General features: G+C 44.3%; 1 protein-coding gene across 1 annotated transcript in view; it reads right to left on the bottom strand.

Annotated features, from left to right (window-relative positions):
• The window catches only part of ITPK1 (inositol-tetrakisphosphate 1-kinase), a 237,867-nt gene that overhangs the window by 17,777 nt on the left and 205,732 nt on the right, over nt 1–14,358 (bottom strand). Inside the window, exons 5-8 of the mRNA XM_039535795.1 lie at nt 10,403–10,501; nt 8,102–8,142; nt 4,539–4,704; nt 1,697–1,764 (exon numbers count right to left, since the gene is read on the bottom strand). Of these exons, the coding sequence (XP_039391729.1) occupies nt 1,697–1,764; nt 4,539–4,704; nt 8,102–8,142; nt 10,403–10,501 (374 nt within the window). The remainder of the gene's footprint in view (nt 1–1,696; nt 1,765–4,538; nt 4,705–8,101; nt 8,143–10,402; nt 10,502–14,358) is intronic.

The following is a 14,358-nucleotide window of genomic DNA, read 5'->3' as shown; positions in this document are numbered from 1 at the left end:
TCAGCAGCTGCCTTGCAAGTTCCGACCCGTTCACTGAAAACAAATACCCCTCTGTTTTTTTCCTCACAGACCAGATAAGCAGCCTCCCCGAAACGGACCCCCCCGCCCCCGCACGCCGCGCTGCTTCTCTCCTCAAGCCCCTTCCTTCCCCTCTCTTCAAGCAAACACTAGCTGTGGGCGTTCCAAAGGGAGCTCATTCACAGCTGTGTTTGTTTTTTTGATAAGCAGCTCCGGGAGCCCCGAGTTCACAACAAAACAAACAGAGGCATCACAACAAAACAAAGAGAGTTATCTTTACTTAAAAGCATTATGGGAACCGTCGGGAGGTCAGTTACAGCGTAGTAAGTTTATTCCCTGTTTACACTGGCACCCCAGTGCTGCAGCAGAAGCGCTATTCTCTTTATTCCTCTCATCGAGGTGGAGTACAGGCAACGCTGTAGCCAGGGAGATACGGCGCTGTATGTGCCTTGCCAGTGTGGACGGGGAGTGAGTTACGGCGCTATAAAGCCACCACCAGCGTTGCAACTCTCAAGTGTAGCCAAGGCCTCGGGTCACTTGTGAATGTGAAATTTAATCACACTCATTTCTTAGCCAAGAAGTTGAGCAATACAAGTACCGTTTTGTGTACAGAACAGCCGTGTATATATCCAAAAACATGCATAAACATACAGTCATCACAAAATTTAGCCACTGGAAGGGATTTGTAATTAGTTCAGTGACATGAATAATATTTAGCATATCAATTAGTGGGACATTGCAATTTGACATCTGGTCACTGTATTAAACTTTTGACTACAAACCAACTAGACCACATGAACCAGAGAAGAATCTGGAGACACACTATGGGCTCAATCCTGCAAGATTACTTTAGTGGGAGTTGAGCATGCTCAGGTAATAAGGTAATAATTGGAGATATACCAATCTCCTAGAACTGGAAGGGACCTTGAAAAGTCATTGAGTCCAGCCCCCTGCCTTCACTAGCAGGACCAATTTTTGCCCCAGATCCCTAAGTGGCCCCCTCAAGGATTGAACTCACAACCCTGGGTTTAGCAGGCCAATGCTCAACCCACTGAGCTATCCCTCCCCCCCTCAGCACCTTGCAGGAGCCACCTTTACCTTGGCTATTAACAGGGCTAGTCATAAACACAATAAAGGTGTGCTTGGAGTTAATGTACTCGGAGGATATAAATAAAGAGGTGTGGCCTACTGGTCAGAGCTCAGGAATGCTTACGTTCTAGGTGCATATCTTCATGGTCTTGGACAACTCACTTAACTTCTCTGCTTTGGGTTTTCAAATGGGGATACCACTCCCTTACCTCCAGGAGTGCTGTAAGGATTCATTAAGGCTTATAAAATTCTCTGGAGAGGAAAGGTACTAGAAATTACTACTCAGGACATTTCCTTTCCCCATCTGGACTGGCTTTCAGTTAAGGAAAAGCACAGCAAAGCAGCAGACAGACATGCAGCAGCATCTCTGCTCCCACAACAGAAAGGAGAAAAACCTTGTAAGGGCAATCAAATGAACAAGGAAACAGCTTTAAATTGTGCTGGTTCTAAGTAGCAAACAGATCTCGGTTTGGTATCTGGGAGCTGACAGGGCACAATTCATGTACAAGAGTCACTATTCATTAATAGCTTCATAAGAAAAAGAGATTCGTTTTCTATCAATGTTAAAAAAAAGAGCTGGATTACTTACTGCTGTTAGGACAGAGGAGGATTCTGGCTTCGACACATTGTGGCTGTTGAAAAATATTGATTCTCTATCTGAAATTAAAAGAAAACGTTATAAATGAATTGATAGTTGGATTTGAATATTAAAAGGATTGGTTTATACTGTATGTAACACTAGGTGGCAGTGCAACCCCGGGGAATCTAATCCAGCTCAATGGCTAATAATGTCCTCCACTCCGTCATGGGGGGCATAGATTGGCGTTCATGTTGCACTTCCTGTCAGTATCTGGCCCAAGCTGGGGAAGCTAATGATCCAACCAGTGGACCAAATTTGGTGATGAATCCTGGTCACGTGCCATCTGAGGCACATTGTGCATGTACTAAGACGACTCTGTCATGCAAAGCTTCCTCTTGCACAAAGGCACCGGCCCATGGCAGAAAACCTAGCCCAAGACCCACACAGCTTCAAGATTTCAGGACGCAGATAAGGTAAATAAAACATGGGTGTGTGTATATTATATGGAACTGGTTTCATTTCTGCAGTCAAATAAATCCCACTCATTAAAGAACGTTTTCTGTAAGTTAATGAAATAATTCCTAGGAAATTGTTAGGAATTAAAGTGACCATTCAACTGGAAACGTACAAGATTTCATTTACATGACAGATGAGAAAAGCAGATGATTTCACAGTTGGCACTAGATCCACCCAAGCAAGTGCAGGGGAGGTGTAAATTATACCGCCTTGTACCCAAGGTGGACCCCCATGGCCAGGAGAGCAAAATTCACCCCAGTGGGGGGTAGGCAGGAAGGATCTTTAATTTGAAGACACCACAGCAGCCCTGCCGTGGAGGCTGCTCAGGGAATTGTATTACCACATTCTCCAGCCATGCACCCTCCCAGGCCAATTTATCCTCCTGCAGGACCCCTCCAAGGAGGTGAGAGGGGTGGTGGTGGGGAAAAATGTTTTGGCAGCTTTCCATTATGACAACCTGTCCTCTTGGGTTTACCAGAGGACACTGCCATGGTATACATAAACCCAGACATGAATCTTGCACAGCATCAAAGCAAACATAATGTTGAATGTGCAGGGGTATCACACACTTGCAGAATGATGTAGGATGTGTTTCTACTAGGCTGCTCCCTCCGCAGACTGGATCACAGCAGCTAATCACAGCCACAGGCTCACTGCGCTTTATTATGGGAAAGATGCAGGAATCATGGGAGGCAAAACCAGAACAATCTGTGACCTCTGGTAACATGTTAGAGAGCAGTAGCCAAGATCTGAGGCAGGTGGCCAGCCAGCGTGTACTTCGCTGTCCATAACTATGCACGTTCCTGAGAAGCATGGGCAGGTTAGAGTTGGACTTGGGCAAAGTTGGTGGGACATAAATACAAATCTGACTTAGCGGAGGCCGAATATCCCACGTTGGCTTTTTAAATAAAAGGAATGTCAAGATAAGTCCTGAGATATTGTTTCAAAAGGGACTGAACCCCTTCTAGCGCTCCACGCCGACCAGAGGAAGGAATGCCAGGGAGCATGAAGAAGGGCAGGAGCAAAGAAGCAGCCCCAGAAGGAAAAGACGCCCATTTGTTAAAAATCCTCATGACACAAATGACAAACATCCCACAGGCTTTCTACTGAGGATGCTGCCAGGCCAGCTTTATTCATCCTGTTCCAGTGCTAATCACTGAAGGAGGAAGTGCTGCCCAGGAGGCAGAGCCAAGGGGCAGAAATTCAAATACCCTGTCTATGCTCCTACTTTGTAAGACTTCACATTTCTGCAACCAGCTACTGTAGACTCTTGAAACAGTCAGACCTGCTTGATCCCTTGCTCATAACATGTCCCTTGCCAGCAGCAGATTTTAGGCCAAGAAATCCAGACTTGGAATCCAGGGATTCACTGAAACCAGTCTGCAAATTTCATTTTTACATGGGATTCAAAATAACATTAAAACTTTAGACTAACAAGCTAATGGCTGCATTTAAGGCACTGTCCTTCATAAAGATGCCTTAAAATTAGTTGATACTTCAGTACATTTTCCTAATGCTAATTTCTCACACTAGCTGATAAACATATCACTATTTCACTCATACTAGTCCCACTAAAGATTTTCTGCTTCCTATAGTCCACTGAAAGTAGTTTCTCAATTCCTCAGGCTTCACAACAGAAAGCTGTTCTTCTTCCAAAAAGGAAATTGCAGCAGGCTCAATTAATACCCTTCAAACGGTCTCTGTAGATTTATAACTGTACCTGTTGATAACTACAGGAGGACCATTAGCCCAGCAGCTCCACTCTGCTTATCCCCAAAATAGCTGCCAACTAGAACCAAATGAAAATGATCAACTGTATTTCCCCTGAGAATGTCAAGACCTGGCCTTTACATGAACAAACCAAGAGGCTCCTGCATGGGAGAACTCAACTGCGCTTACTTTAAACACAAACAAAAAATGAACACGGTAAAGACAGGGACAGGAAGTTCCAAAAGGATGGAATCCAGGAATTTCCCTCTATCTTGGGATTATAACTCAAGAGCAAATGACAAATGAACCTACTGAGTGTTTAGAGAGTTTCTAGTAAAGGAGGTTTCTCCACTTCCACAATGACATAAAACACAGCTTTTAACAGGTAAGATTCAGGTTAATTTCACATAAACATTTACTATAAGAACCCTATTCACATGTATTCCAGAGCAGATGAGTTATCTCCCTTCCTGTTGAAATAACACAGAGGAGGAAATACAGCATGTAAAAAGCAGATGTTTTAATTTTAGCAGCCTATTCAAAAACATTTTTCATTTAGGATCTCTGCTGCCAAGGGCCTCTGAGCTCATGCTAGCAGTTAAGTTGGCACACACGGGCACTTTACCTGAAATGCCTGCCGAGAAGTTCTTTAAAGATGGTCTTTTTACCACAGTGTAGGATTCCCCGACCACAAACACTTTATACAGCACAGCGTTATGATTGATGAAGCTCTGAATCACGCAGGGGGGCTGGATGGCCTTCAGGCCTTCCTGGTTGAATATGATTGCCATCTGAAACACAAAATGCAAACAGTTCTCCACAAGGATTTGGGCTTTCATTTATTTCACGTTTTTCTGTTGTCTGGCGGAAATATATGATCTGGGAAAAATCTATCCAGGGATAATAACCAAGTGCAAATCCCTTCTCAGCAGCTAGCTTCTCTTTATTACATTTACTGCTGCAAACCAAGTGCAAATCCCTTCTCGGCAGCTAGCTTCTCTTTTATTACATTTACTGCTGCAATAAGCCTAAGCCCCTGAGGGTGTTATCAGCATGGCTTTCAATTGCACACATCATCATTTTAAATTAAGATTCTTTTTAACATGTACAATGGCATTTTATCTTTGTTAGTTATGTAACAATCCTCATTTCATTTTTAATTTAAAATCAATAAAATATCTGAGTGACAGAACCTGGAAAATACCCATCAGATTATACAGGGAATCAGAGATATGAAGAAATAGATGTATTAGGTCATCCTGATCCTCTTTGCCAATGAAAGTTGCTCCCTACAGGTTTTTTTTTTGGTTCCGTTCAGGTTTAAATCTCACAAGCAACTGGGGTTTCTGCCACTTCACTGAGAGATTCTTTCAGAGTCTAACCGCCCTCTCTGCTAGGCAATGCTCAGCCAACATTTGCCTTGGCTCAGTTTCATCCCATTACCCACAGTGTAGAGCCCCCTTAAATGAATGACACAGAGACTGGAAGAAATATGCCACAGAGAAAGTCATTTAGGGGCTCAACGATGAACAGCGGCTGGCTCAAACCTAGCCCATATAAGATGAAAGGGATGCTGATGGGTAAAAGGAAACACTCTGAAGAGCCAGCACAATCCACATCACATGATACACAGTTCCACGCTTGGGCACCCTGATTAAGTCACTGGCCAGAAATGCTTATTCACACTTTTAATTAGCTTGAAGACTATGCCCTCTCTTTGAGGGCAAAGACCCGGCTGCAGTGACCCATGATCTTGTCACTTTGAAGAGGGACTACTAGTTTTCCTATTGTGTTCAGATTGGTCCAGAATAATGCCCAGAGAGTTTAAGTGATTTGTCCTGGGTCACAATGGCAGAGTTCAGGACACAGCTTATGAGCCCTGACTCTGAATCCCTCTCAAAGATAGACATTTCTCTCCATAAACTCTGCCTCTTTTCTTGCTTTCTACAATTAACTGGATCTCAGCAAAGTCAGGCTAGCCGGAGGGATTTTACAAATTGCATACCATGGAACACTTTCTATCTCCTCTATGTGTACCTGTCAGTTTGATTTATGTTGTACTCTTAGTTTGCAGAGCTTTTTCTGAATTCATGTTAGCTTTCTAGTTTGTTCCTGTATAATAAGATGATAAATATTTCAACAAAAAGTAATACTTTTAGTCAAATAAGCAATGGGATGACTATATATTTATGACTAAAGGTCTCTAGCTAGCTGCTTATTATTCTGTTCTCTTCTATATCTGGCAGACCATATGAGATCACATAATTTTCTGCATGCATACACAATCAGGAGATTCTCTAATGTTTTCTGAGTGCAAGTTAGTGCATGTAGCCAATGCCTATTTGCAACTGATTTTTTTAGTCTCTCATTATTCTACTATATGCTATCTATTTGGCAGCACATATCCAATATGCACATGTTAATAACCTGTGCAAGCCGGCTTCTGTAACTAAGCTGGATGGGGCCTCTAGACACAACCCCAATACTGTACACAGAGGTTAAGCATCTTGCCTAAGGCCACAGAGAGGACAACTGAACTACAGTTACTTGCTTCCAGTCCTGTGCTCAAGTCACTGGACATGCTGCTTTCACATCAGGAGCTTTCAACAAACACAACATTCCATGTTTCTCAAGCAGCCATTCTCCACATGTGGCTATTACAGGATAGACTGCCGTCTGAGCCCTAATACTACCCCTGGGGGAACATGGCAACTTCAGCAATGGTTCTGCTCCAAAGGGACTGAAGTGTCATGCAGGACCTCAGGCATCGCTGAGGACACCAACCTGTGCAGTAATAATCAGCTCCCATGAAAAGCCACAGAAGTACAACTCTATTTGAGCATCACATCTTGCAGATGTTGGGGTTCAAGCAGAAAACTTAAATAAGTCAGTACTTTTCATAAGAACTGCAAGGAAGGGCCCATCACGGTAATGAAAATCCATGCTAACTCATTAGGCACTGAAAGCTTTGTGCATTTCAGGTGGGAGTTACAGGAGAACCAGCAGCAGGGTCACAGGATTCTGATCTCCAAAAGAACAGTACTTGAAAAATTGAGAGGCCAGCAGCTATCAGTCAATCCCTTAATTAAACTCCCAAGGGACCTATGTGCCTTGTCTTTATAAAAGAGGGTGCATGGTCCAACTGAAAAATAATGATTTCTTTAACAGTGAATATTGGTCACTCCTCATTTTACCATCAGGTACCCTGTTCCTTTAGATCTACATTTCACTCCTGGGCCCTTCATTCTTGAAGGTGCTGCAGTAACACACAGATTTTAGAAGGAGTTGGGAAACTTGGATGTGGCCATAGATAAGTTGTGAATGAAATAACGAAAGAACGAATGAAAGAAAATATTTATTTACAGGGAGTAGGGTCTGGATTCTCACACTGGGATTTGAGGAGGAGGGAGGCAAGAAAGCTACAGGAGAATGAGCTGAAATAGGGTTTCTCGACCTCTGCTCTCAAGATTCTGGAAAAGGTGGAGGTGCTTCACCTCAGGTTCCCTATATTTATGGTCAGCTAAATACACAGGAGAGTCACTTACATCAGGAATAGTTATGTTACACCATTTCAGTTATGGCCACCTCCCTGAAAGGGCAGGGAAGGAGATGCTTCTCCCAGCCCAATCCTTTACACTCTTCCTTCCCACCTCATGAAGAGAACTGGGCCTATGTGTGGTTCTGTCCCTACGTGCTTCTCCCTTCTCCTTCCCCCCGCCATGAAGAGGAGTATGAGAGGGCTGCTCCTCCTCACCCATCTCACTGAAGAGAAGAAACTGGGCAGCCCTTCTACCTGGAAATGGAGGATCAAAGGCTCAACATTTCAGAACCAATTCTCACCATCAGCACCACACAATGGAGCTGAGAGATAGCGGGTGAGGGGGGAGAAGACCCAATTGGCCTGATCTCCCACCAAAGGGCAGATTGAAGAAGGAAGGCCTCACAAGCGCAGCTCTTGCCTCACTCTGTTGCTAGAGACGGAACTTCTGCTCAAGGGCGATAAGCCCTGTTTAAACTGAGCCCTAGTAATCTTCGAAAAGGTATCTGAAGTAGGGACATGTAAGGGGGGAGGGGAAGTAGTTTGGGGGATAACAATCATTCTATTATTGCACAGTAGAGCTCCCAACCAACCCATAAGCAGTCAGGAGGGGATAAAGCTGACTGAAGCCCCAGAGGTCTTTTACTCACCTCATGAGAGTTGGTTCCATGGGCCACTCTGGTTTTACAAACTGTGTAAATGAAGAGAAAAAATAAAAAGGAGAGTGAATGAGCGAAACGGGCCACACACAAAACTCTTTGTACCGCCTGTTCCCAACCCATCTAGCAGTTCACCAGGGTAAGACCTCAATGGTACCAGCTAGACTTGCTAGAGCTCGCCATCTCAGCCCTATGTGTTGTCCATTGCCATGGAGTTTGGATTGCTCCAGACCCATGTCTCTTAACTGCTATTCTGGAACTGGAGTGATACGCACTGGGTTAGAGCACACAGGACACAGGAGAAGGAGGCAGCACTAGCACCAAGGGCTCAGCACAGAAGCTGATCATTCAGGTGGGAAGGTAGCACAAGGCACCAGTTACGAATGCCTGAAATAGTAGTGCCAGTGTTCATAACTCGCGTGATTTCTTTGTGAGTCACCTGATTTCAGCCAGGGCTCAAGTCAGCCTGGCAATCATGTGAACAGCTCCAGTCCTCTTGTGCAAACCCGCTCTGCATGGCTGCCTTCCCTGCTACCTTCTGGGGAAGAGCAGCCAGGCAGGACTGTGCATAAAGCAGGAAGAGCTCTGTCTCCCTCTCTTCACCAGCCCACTCCGTTCTCACACAAGGGAGCAGAAAGTGCTCTCGGCAGTTCAGAGCAGCTCCACTCCCTTCTTCCCTCTGCCCAGCTGTGAACAGTGGGTCAGCCTGCTCTCTGCTCCCCCTCTCCATCCCTACAACACCAGGCTTGACTAGGGGAAAGGGGAGGAACCGGCTGCAATTACCCCCCAGACCTGGAAGAGCGGGGTGAAGAACCCAGGAGCTGCAGGAGCAGCAGAGGTCAGGCTAGAAGGGCGGAATTGATGTGATAGGCAGCTGCGAGGGCAGAACTGATATGGGAGCTGTGGGGGGGGGGCAGGATTGATTTGAGGGATGGGGCAGAATTAATTGGTGGCCAGGGTGGGAGCTCCTACAGAGAGGATTCTCCTTAGTACAATTGAGAGAGTGGACAACACTAAGCATCATCACACATACACACTGGGGATGGGCAGGTGGAGATAAAAATAATAATCAAAAGACAGACAACCACCACCCCCACAACATAATCTCTCTCTAAAAAAAATCTCATTTTTTTTTTGGCGGGGTGGGAAGGGGAAGGTCTGACTTCTGGCTGTTGAACCTTAGGGGAGGCAAAATTGCAGTCCAAGTGGCTGGGAACCACTGCTGTGCAGTTTGACCACCTCTGTGCTGCAGAACCAGACTGCTGCTAGCCAGTCTATAATGTGAACGACCTGGGGAGTCAAAATCATTCAGTTGGCTATAGGGTGTTGCTTCATTTGTCGGTGAGAAGAGGGCAGCCAGGCAATACAACAATTGTTTTACCTCAGTAACTTACTAAGTACTGCAGCTTAAGGGTTTGTATACACTGGCACTTCATCGGCAAAACTTTTTATCGTTCAGGGGTGTTAAAAGAACACACACTTCTGAACAACAACATTTTTTACCAACGAAAAGCACCTGTGTGAATAGTGCTTTGTCGGCAGGAGCGCTCTCCTGCTGACAAAGCCACTGCCATTCGTGGAGGGTGGAAGTTTTTTGTTGGCAGGTGAGCTCTCTCTCGGCCAACAAACAGCAGCTATGCTGCATGCCTTTTAGCAGCACGGCTGTAGTGGCACAGCTGTGTCGCTAAAAGCCTCGTAATGTAGCCATAGCCTAATACAGGAGGCTAAGACACAGAGCAGACACCACTTCTGTTCATTTTACACTGACGGGATCAAATGAGGAAAGGAATAAAAAAAGTCTCAGTGTGGATGTCTGTTACAATTGAACAATCAGCTTACTGCAGCTGCCTGAGGCTGCAGCCCTCAAACCTGCCTTACACAATTTATTATTATTTTTTAAAATTTCCTGGCATTTAAAAGGCACATTTTCCATCTGGATTTTGGGGTAGGGGAAAAAATGATTCTCTTGAGGAAAAATAGCGAGCATGGCTGGTGGGAGCAACCTCCTGAGGAGGTTCGAGACAACAGTATAAATGTTAGAACTATGAGCATTTCCCAGGAACGTGGCTTTGTTTATTGCGGTGCAGTGTTTGAGGCAGAGAACATCTATAGGGAGCTCTTCAGAAGCTTGTGGGGAGAGATATTATTCTACATACCAACTGTTCAGTTTAACGGTGCTAATTATAGAAAGGTTCTAGTGTCCCTGATGAAGAAACATGCAGTTCTACATTGGTTACAGTGCTCTTAAAGGACGAAAATTCAGAATATGTGATAAAAAGCCTGTTTACATACTGAATGGGAATGTTAGTCCATTCTTCTCTATGACCTGCAAGGTGTCTTCTCCACAGGCGCTTGTCAGCTCCATAAAGGGTGGTGAACAGATCCTCTCATCTGCAAGACAAAAAGAGGAGTCAAATGGAAATCTGGGGCTTTTGCCTCCCTGTTCAGGTCATTACCGGCTCTCTCCACAGTAGCTGTTTTCTTTCCTAGTTATTCCACTAAGAGATTAAAGCAAAGCACTTGTAAGATCATTCGCCAAACATGGATTTGGGACTCTGGGATCATTAGAGTGGATAAAGGCCCCAATTTACAGACCCTCTTTGAAGGAAACAGAAATGAAAGAACAAAATGTTCACAAGTAGCCACACAAAATCGCTGCCCACTTTTGAAAATTTAGCTGCACATTACTCACCCAAGGACACAGCACAAATTAGAGCCTAAATCTTGCCTCACAATCTATTGTTTTAAGGTAAAATTCTCAAGAGTCTAAGTGACTGAATATCTTCACTCCAGGTGATAAGAACCCACGTTAGCCTAGCCAACATATGAGCAGCCACACTGCAAAGCCAGACTTTAGTATGCTGTAGGACTTCTGAGGTCATATCCCATGGTTACTAGCATTGCAGTAAGCCGAGCCTCTCTAGGATTCTTTCCTAGTGAATTGTGTGAGAACTTGTCTATCCTTCTGGGAACATGGGGGTGGAACTTGGGGTAGTGAAGGTTCGGGGAAGGCAAGGAGTAGCAGTGGCAGAATTGATTAGCCTGCATCCACACTGCAACGTGGGGGGTTACCAGCCCATGTGTAAGCCGCACGCAGGCTTTAGCCTATAGCCCTAGATGAGACAGCTAGCTTGGGTTGAAAGCAGAGCGACCATCTTTTCAAAAGGCAAAAGTGAGACACCTGCAGGAGCCTCGCTGCCTCCAAGGCCCACCCCGTTCCTCCTCTTCCCCCCGAGCCTGGGTGGCTCTTTCTACTGCTCGGCTCCAGATTATGGCCAGGCGGCAGTGCCTCAGTGGGAGGGGATGAACAGGGTTCAGGCCTTGTGGTGGTGGTGTGGTGGGGGCACTAAGGTCCACCTCAGCCCTCCTCCCACCACTGGCAAGAGGCTGGCACTGCCCCTGAGCTTTGGGCATGCACTGAGCAGTGCTGCAGGGAATCCAGGATAAAATATGTCCCAGAATCATTCAGCCTGGGATCAGGACTTGAACTCTGTATTTCAGGGCTGTTCTACCCAATTCACATCACCCTACTTGAAAGGGCCACCACACTCAGGTAAGAGGGTTGCGTGTGTGGATAGGAGCTAGGGACAATATGGAAGTAAGAGCCTGGGTTAAGTCTGCAGTGAAGATCGACCCTTTGAGTTAAAGGTTTTGTGTGTGGATAGAAGTTGACTTAGGTGCAACACGCAAGTTATAACTTGTTAACTTTGCAGTAAAGATAAGCCCGAAGTTAAGTACTGCTAATTAGGAGGGTTAAAAAACAAAAACAAACTACAGCCAAACAAGAAGTGACAATAAAGAGTAGAGTTCAACAGCAATAATGAAGGCTTCACTTGCCTCTAAATATCAGCTGGAGACCAACACAGGAGGAGGAGGAGGAGAAAGATAATTGTTACCAGTACGTCTGTCAGAAATAATTTACATTTTTGGATCAACCAGAAATTTGGCTTGGCAGTAAGTGAAACTCACATGTAATCATTACTATTTATCTTTGTTATTGTGATAGCTCAGAGCTATGTTGAGGTCTCTGTCATAGGCCCTGTACAAACAGAATAAAAGGACATTGTCTGTCCTCAAGAATGTATAGTCTTAAAAAAGAGCATGGTAATTCTTAGTATTTATATCGTGCTTTACATCTGTACAAACATTGACTAAATTAATCCTCCTACTCCTTTGAGGACAGGTATAACATTGCCACCAGCTTATAAATGGGAAAAATTAAGCATTAAAGCCGACAGAGACAGTGGGCATTGGAGCTGGGATTATACTTCAGGAGTTCCTGGTTTATAGTTCTCACCATTAAACCATGCTGTTATCATAAAAAGTTTTTGCCTGCAAAAATCAAGGGTCTATTTTCATGTAGCCTGAAAGGAGCAGATGTATAAGAAGATTGATGCTTTGAGGTCAATTTCTAAAAGTCAAAACAAAACTTCCCACACTTCAAAGCTTTCAGCTCATTGCTATGAAAACAGAAAACAGCATCCAAAAGTGACAGGTACTGTAATATTTACAAGCTTCTGCCAGAGCAAAGTTTCTTAACTTGGATTAATATGAGGAATCAGATTTAGTTTATGGAGATGTGGGAACAACTTTGTCTTAGGCGGTTTTCCCACCCATATGCTTGAAGCTCACAAATAACTCTTGTCTTCAGTGAGTATATTCAAAAGGACAAAGGATTCCATCTCACTTCCTTCTATTTATTTCCCATGCTAACTAACAATTGATACTGGTACACTGCAGTATTCTTGCCAGCCACATGACATGTGGGGAGGGGGCAAGAGAGAAGTCCTTATAATTTCTTTGACTTCAGTGTTTAAACGAACTGGCTGGATCAACACAGAATGAAAGAGGAAATGAAAACTGTTGGAACTTCAGAGTAGTCCTGATGCTTCTGAGTTGCTGACTTGGATGACAGTAAACCCCCAACCCTACCCACACCACCATCAAGGACAGGATTCTTGCCTGCTGAATTCATTGGAGCAGACCTATAACTCAGTGGGAAAGCACTTTCCCCCACAAGCTTAAGATCTCAGCCTGGCCTCAAGCACAGAAACCTGCTTCTCAGAATTAACTGCACACATTGCAGATTCTAAAAGTGCTTGTTTTCTTCCCAAAAACACAGCTGCTAGTCACCAATTACTGTCCTTTCTAGGGCTGCACAAATGCGCCGCATCTTTCTGATAAAAGCATCCTGCTTTCTCCACTAGGCCTCCGTTATCAGAGGGAAAGCAGGCTCCACACAGCTGCTCAGCATCAGAACCCATGTGAGACAGGATGCAAATTTAGTGTTTGATGGCTGATCTCGATCCTGGTTCTCATCAGCTTGAAACTGAGAGACCCAGTTATGTCATATAAGCCAAACCCTGTGTAAACAAGCATCCCAAGGTGGATTTAACCCATCGTGGCAATGCATTCCAGAATCAGGCATTATTGGATGCTGCCACTGTTTCTCAGTCAAAAAATGGTTTCTGGTTGCCATAGGAAACCACCATCAAGAAGGACAACAATGGCCATAACAAGAACTGGTCTAGAGATTAGAGCAGAAGATTGAGAGTCAGGAATCCTGTGTTCTATTCCTGACCCTGCCACGGAGTCACTCTGCGACACTGGGGCCTTATTTGCTCCTATCTGTAAACAAGGGGATAATATTTATTTGCATTACTCACAGAGGTCTACTGAGGACTAAGTAATTATGTTTTTAAAGTGCTTTGAGATCTTCTAATAGAAGATGCCACCTCCCCAGTACACACACCTACCTCACCTCTTCTAGAGCAGTGTTAGAAGTAACAAGTAGTTATGTTACATTTATTTTTGTCAGGAAAGGAGTAGATATAACTCAGTACACACAGATAACAGGAGATGGTGCCACTTTTACACAGTCACTTTTCAGATTAGAGCTTCACTTTAAAATATGATTGCCAAAGAATGTTTTTCAATGGCAGATCTGGGGAGGATTCCATGTTCACCCTCTCCCAATGGCTAAATACAAGGGATTTTTCTGAATGCTAGCCCTGAGTACTCAGCTTGGGATTTTAAAGTCAAAGTGGGATCCTTCTGCCTCCGATCATGCATAAAGATTCAATTATCAGAACTATGGCTGGTCAGGAAATTATAAGTATTTGCTGAACGTTTTAAAAAAAAAATCAAAATTTTCCATTTTTTCCCCAACAAAAACCATTTGTTTTGGTGGTTTTCAAAAGCCAAACAATTTTCAGTTTTATATTTTCATCTGCACACTGAAAATTTTA

The sequence above is a fragment of the Mauremys reevesii genome, linkage group 4 (genome assembly GCF_016161935.1).
Source record: "Mauremys reevesii isolate NIE-2019 linkage group 4, ASM1616193v1, whole genome shotgun sequence".
NCBI lineage: Eukaryota > Metazoa > Chordata > Testudines > Geoemydidae > Mauremys > Mauremys reevesii.
Note: the sequence above shows the minus strand (reverse complement) of the source record. Positions and strands in the feature narration are given on the sequence as shown.